The sequence below is a fragment of the Clupea harengus genome, chromosome 8 (genome assembly GCF_900700415.2).
Source record: "Clupea harengus chromosome 8, Ch_v2.0.2, whole genome shotgun sequence".
NCBI lineage: Eukaryota > Metazoa > Chordata > Actinopteri > Clupeiformes > Clupeidae > Clupea > Clupea harengus.
This window is the reverse complement of record NC_045159.1, coordinates 21,752,316-21,758,766: the sequence shown is the minus strand read 5'-3', so window position 1 is coordinate 21,758,766 and position 6,451 is coordinate 21,752,316. Positions and strand designations below refer to the sequence as shown.

At 43.9% G+C, this 6,451-nt stretch overlaps 1 protein-coding gene across 1 annotated transcript in view; it reads right to left on the bottom strand.

Annotated features, from left to right (window-relative positions):
• Positions 1-1,306: 1,306 nt before the first annotated feature.
• Positions 1,307-6,451, bottom strand: part of gemin5 (gem (nuclear organelle) associated protein 5) — a 29,446-nt gene continuing 24,301 nt past the window's right edge. The window contains exons 25-29 of the mRNA XM_031572329.2: positions 6,278-6,451; positions 5,049-5,211; positions 3,906-4,458; positions 1,796-1,880; positions 1,307-1,584 (exon numbers count right to left, since the gene is read on the bottom strand). The exon at positions 6,278-6,451 is cut by the window's right edge and continues 81 nt beyond it. Coding sequence (XP_031428189.1) covers positions 1,444-1,584; positions 1,796-1,880; positions 3,906-4,458; positions 5,049-5,211; positions 6,278-6,451 — 1,116 coding nt within the window. The 3' untranslated portion in view covers positions 1,307-1,443. The remainder of the gene's footprint in view (positions 1,585-1,795; positions 1,881-3,905; positions 4,459-5,048; positions 5,212-6,277) is intronic.

The window sequence follows — 6,451 nt, the reverse complement described above, 5'->3', positions numbered from 1 at the left end:
CAGTGATGGGATATTATAAATTATTTTTTTGTATTAATTTCTAGCAATATTTAGTTTGTTGATTGATACTAACTCTAAAATATCAACTGTCACGAATTCCCCTGAATTCTAGTTTGTTTTCATCTGGGTTGTGTTCATGTCTTATCATCATCTCCTGTCATTTCAGATCCGGCCACTCCCACATGCCCGGCAATCTCCTCATCTCCCTCACCTGTTACTCTCCGCCCATCTCTGCACCTGCAGCTCATCTCCGCATTAGGTTCTGTGTATTTATACCTGTCCACTATCACTTGTTCTTCGCCAGATTGTCTTGTGTGTTTTGCCAAGCTTTCCCGCGATTGTATGTTTGTATGACTGTATCTTGGATTCCGTATACCCTGCCTGCCCCTCGTCGGATTTGTCTGCTGTATTGTCTGATCTCCCGGTTTTGACCCTGCCTGCCTGTCCATCGGTTACGGATTACTCTGCCTGCTCCTTGTCGGATGGTTTGCTGGACGGACTGATCTCCCGGTTTTGACCCTGCCTGCCTGTCCCTCGGATTCGGATTACTCTGCCTGCTCCCTTGTTGTATTGTTGAAACACTGGGCTGATGTCCTGGTTGTGGTATAACAAAGTAAAATAACTTCTACTACATTCTGTGTCCGTCGTGCTTTTGGGTTCCTATTTTGTCTGTACCTGAAAACGTTACATCAACTAATGATTACATAATTAAACACTTTGAATATTCTTCAATTGCTGTTGGTTTGACAGAAAAGAAAGATGGTGCAAATCAAAAAAATTCAAACAACGTTGTTTAAACATGTGCAATTGTATTAAAAAATGTGAATAATCAAATATTTTTCTTGGTCTTATCATTCCACTACTCTGCCTTTAACTAAATATTCAGGATCTAAGGGAAAAAAAAAAAAAAACATATGTTGTTTACACTATAGGCAACACCAACGACAAAGAAACAGCACATACATTCTTTAAAGAAATGTACTATAAAAATAATAAAAATACATTAAGCTTTACTTTTAGTGGATTCATCAAGTTTAGAAGTTAGTTATTGCTATTAAATAAGTTTTAGGTATGTAAGAAGGAATACATTTCAGCAGATTTGTATCACCCAGATTCCACCGTTTCTGTAGAATGACCCACAAGACTGTTGTGCTCTATTGCCTAGTGTGGGGTGAGCGCAAATCTACCCACAGTACATTACACAATCTGCTACTCACTCCACATTTCACTGTTGGGGGAAAAAAATAACTGTACAATATATAATGTAACTGTATAATAATGCACATATAAAAAACAACAAAAGTACTTGCAGTGAGTAGAATGTTTTATTTAATAATTGTATTAGCATTTCTTTGTCAAGATGAAAAAAAAGCTATATTACAAAAATCATTACATGTGCATGTACATACATATAGGTGTTGAAGACCTTAAATAAGACAGTGGCTATATAAACCTCTGCCATGCTGGTCGGAGAGAAGCTCCATACTTGTGTAATAAACGGAGTGCTTCAGTGGTGGGGTGTTCGGGAGTGGCCAAATAAAGGATTACTATACAGCACTCCAGGACATCAGGGAATGGGTATTTCTGGGGGGGAGGGGAAAGAGCACAAACTATTAGACTCTCACACCAAAAACAAAAACCCCAATGTAAATTAATCTGAATGCAAACAGCAGAAAATACTCTTAGACTTAGGCTTAAGGAGTTGTTCAGGAGCTACTCTGAACAAGAAGTCACGGCTGAAAAGTTATTATGTATCTAGTCAGTAATTTCGTTTCAACAGCATGCCAGCACTTACCTTGACGTGTTCAGGCATATCGGCCACGGCTTTGTTGTGTTCAGCTATGGCGGCGATGAGGGCGGGCAGACACTCCGCCCCAGAACTGAGAAACAACCACACAAACAAAACACATTGGAAATATTTATTTTCTTTGTTTTAATATGTAAAACCACATTTGAAATAGAAGATCATTCAGTACAGTCTATCTAAAATAAATCTATTTCAGCACCACATCATTACTGTTAAACTACGTGAAATGAGCCACGTATCTAGTAGGGCTTGGCAATTAACTGTACTGATGCTCTTTAGAGTAACTCGCAGACCAAAATACATTTATGGAGATAAATGAAGTATATCAGGTTATGATTGTCTGTGATAATTTGTACATTTAATTCTGAATACACACAACTTTGAAATTACAAAATTACAAATTTTATAATCATTAACTTACTTTATCAGACACTTACTGTCCCTAAGATATTTCTTTAAGTGGTACTTTGAAAGATTGGGCAATACACAATATATTATCGTGGATTCCTCACCACCAATGTAAATCTGGTCAATTATTGATATTTATATCAGGTCATGTACACAACATAGTATTTAAGCACTAAACTTGAATCCAAACAGTACATTTCTCTCTCACTCTCTCTCTCTCACACACACACACACACACAAACATGCACATAATTGAATTTTTTATACACATCTAAAGCATAAGTATAAGTACTATAAGGCAGGATGGTAATCTTTGGATTGTGAAAACACAGGAGGCCTTTTAGTTACAATGATTCATTAGGCGTGGTTTAGTTGTTGTTCAATTGTGCCTCTAACAACATTCCAGAACTGCATTGTTCCATGTGGTTGACTTTTTCACCCCTCTGCATATCTCTATCACCCGTCTCTGGCTTTCTCCCTATGCTTTTCCATGCAAGACTTAAACTGAGGGCAGGCAAATGGATTTAAGAGTATTAAGTGAGATATTGCATTAGAAGATGATTTCTTTGTCATGTTTGGGTTTGTCTGAGTGGTAAAGAGTGTCAGTCCTGCAGCGGAATAGATTAGTCTTAGCATGGATCTCTAAGGTGACAACCCCCTGTAGTTGTCGCAGTGACTGTGTGATCCCCATCATAAACATCACTCTCCATGTGATTAATTATTATACCAGATGCAGGGCTACATTAAATGGGTATTTAAGAGGAGATGGTCAGAGGACAAGGAGTATTCTGTACCCAGAGCCTCCCGCACTCTATGTGTGTGTGAGTGAGTGTGTGTGTGTGTGTGTGTGTAGTCATCACCTTCTGAGCAGCCAGGTATGTTCATACACTCTGAATGTTTGGATGTTTCAGATGTTTCTTTTATGCTTGTAACTTTAGAATATTCACTTAAGACTCGATTGAATATGTAACTGTATTAGTAAGTTGTACCTGACTAAATAAATTGCGATGCTCTGATCCACTGTGGCCTCTCCAGAAAATGACTAGGTAACGGTGTTTCCACAACGACTGGCTAGGATTAGTTTCAAACCTAAAAGCAGCAATGTAAGTCTTGATGTACCTGGCTAATCACCTGGGCTAGACACGCTGCAGCAGAACTGTTATATTGTATTATGCGGTGGATTGCCGACCAGCCTCTGCACTGGATCGCATGGTTATACTGAGATCGTACAGCAGCCTGGCACTCGGCCCTTGAACCAGATCGGTCTAACATGCAGGTAAGCCCCTTAACAGTACAGAGCTAGTCTCCAAAACTAGTAACAGGTTGTGTCCCTGGAATATGCAAATATTGGCCGTGGCAAAATCCTGTGCAACACTTTTCCTAGAATAAACTAGTTATTAAAAAGTAAAAGGGTATTCGTCAAAACAGATCGTAGGCATCCACAGAAATGACCCTAGGTCAGCCTACCTAACGAGTAGCAATATAACATTAAAAAAGCAGGAACTAAGGCTGAGTTCCTAATTGAGTGGAGATAAGTTTTACCAGGACAGGGTCCTTTAATAAATATTATCTTTCAGCAAAGCGCAGAGAGACGAACACGCTGAAACCTTCGGCCACTCCCAGTCCTGCCATTGGCTTGGAAAGTGGTTCCTTACAGTACAAAATGGATTGAAGAATTTGTAGGCCGTACCTGGGCCCTTCATGTTGTTGCGATGAGGGTGGTTCCTGGTCGGAGCTGAGGCAGGTGTGTTGTTGTGAGGGTGGTTCCTGGTCGGAGATGGGGCAGGTGTGTTGGGTCTCCTCTGAGCCCGGCGGAGCCTCCTGCCCACGGCTGTGCTGCTGGACCAGGTCGGTCACCCTCCTCTGGACCTCGGCAATGGCCGGCTGACTGGCCTGCAGCACGGCGTGGGGCTCGGACAGAACCCGCCGACCCACCTCCAGCAGAACCCCACACAGCTCCTCCTGGCCCCGAGCTGCTGAATTTGGACCTACGGATCCGTTTGTACCATTCGTACCGTTTTCAGAGTCTTGTTCGTGGAGTATGTTGAGGTCCTTCTTGGGAGGTTCGCTAAGACTGTCCGAATCTCTGGCAATGGCTACCGCTGGGCTGTGGGCAGCGCCGGCCCACCACGTTCTATAGAGCTGCTGGTAACATATGAACGCCTCCAGACTCCGCAACACTGCTGAGCTTTCATCACTGCTGGAGTCCAGGGTGTTTGGGTACAGAGTCAGAGAGTCCAGGCCTGAGAGAGAGAGAGAGAGAGAGAGAGACACAGAGAGAGAGACACAGAGAGAGAGTGAGCGAGAGAGAGAGAGAGAGAGAGAGAGAGAGAGAGAGAGAGTGAGTGAGTGAGTGAGTGAGTGAGTGAGTGAGTGAGAGAGAGAGAGTGAGAGTGAGTGAGAATGATGGTGAGAGAGTGAGTGCGAGAGAGAGAGTGAGTGAGAATGATGGTGAGAGTGAGTGCGAGAGAAAGAGTGAGTGAGAATGATGGCGAGAGAGTGAGTGAGCGTGTGAGAGAGAGTGAGTGCGAGAGAGAGAGTGAGTGAGAGTGAGAGTGAGAGACATGGAGGAACACAAACAGCAGGAGGAACAAAGCAAAGGAGGCCAGACACAGACATTGCAGACTGTTGCCTACTACAATTACATTACGACGGCCTTGGAACATTTCTAGGTAACTAATGATCACATAACATGAATCTAAACTAGGCCAAAATGGAAAACGCTAGAAAATCCCTAATAGTTTCTATTATATTTACAGCCAGCTGTATTTATGTTTGTTTGTCAACGGTGAATGCCTGGCAAATCCACAGATAATGAAAGGGGTTCACTAACCTCGAGGGAAGAGGAGAACACATGTCTCTGCCATGAGGGTAAAGTTGGCCGCCTCAGAGCCTCGGACTACAGCGCGCAGGAAGTGCTCTAGAGTTGTGCTACCATCACCTAGCAACCAGCTCAGCATGCTCAGTGACACATCCAAAGCAACCTGGGATAGGAGCTGAGGGAGAGCCAGGGAGGAAGAGATTCAGTAACCAATCAGGACCTGTGAAAGGTCTCAGGGAATGATGGTAATACAAACATCCAGTCTACTCTTCCTAACAGTGGTGTCAGGAGACCAGGAGAGTCTGTCTTTCCGTCCATGGGCATTGCCAGAGAACCCTTTAGTTCAGAGTTCCAAAGTAGAACCGTTAAATAGACTGCTTTGACAACAGGTCAAAGAACCCTTAAAAGTTTTCTTTAGATGTTAGGCTGAGGTAAGATGCAGAGGTTAAATGAAGAACAGTTCCATGTTCCAATAGGGGGTTCTGACAAAGAACCTTTCTTGCGGAGTGCAACATGCTCAATGGAAAGGTCAAAGTGCATGTTTATACCCACAAAATTACACAAGAGTTCTACAGGTTGCCATGTTTATACCCACAGAATTACACAAGAGTTCTACAGGTTGCCATGTTTATACCCCCAGATTTACACAAAAGCTCTACAGGTTGCCATGTTTATACCCACACAATTACACAAGAGTTCTACAGGTTGCCATGTTTATACCCACACAATTACACAAGAGTTCTACAGGTTGCCATGTTTATACCCACACAATTACACAAGAGTTCTACAGGTTGCCATGTTTATACCCACACAATTACACAAGAGTTCTACAGGTTGCCATGTTTATACCCACACAATTACACAACAGTTCTACGGTCACTGATCTGTCCTGCTGATCAACGCGCAAACTGTACGCTGTACCTGTTTGAGGGGGACATTAGCAGTGGTGGGGGTTGTACGCTGTACCTGTTTGAGGGGGACGTTAGCAGTGGTGGGGAGGTGTACGCTGTACCTGTTTGAGGGGGACATTAGCAGTGGTGGGGGTTGTACGCTGTACCTGTTTGAGGGGGACGTTAGCAGTGGTGGGGAGGTGTACGCTGTACCTGTTTGAGGGGGACATTAGCAGTGGTGGGGGTTGTACGCTGTACCTGTTTGAGGGGGACATTAGCAGTGGTGGGGGGGTTGTACGCTGTACCTGTTTGAGGGGGACGTTAGCAGTGGTGGGGGGGTGTACGCTGTACCTGTTTGAGGGGGACGTTCGCAGTGGTGGGGGGGTTCTCGGCCTTGCCCAGCTCTTCCTGTGCTCTTCTGAGGTGGTGGGGGCTGCTGGCAGACACGTCGAACTCCTGCTGCCACACACCCTCCACCGCCTGCAGGAAGTCCTTGGCACAGGGAACGGACCAATCATGTGTGGA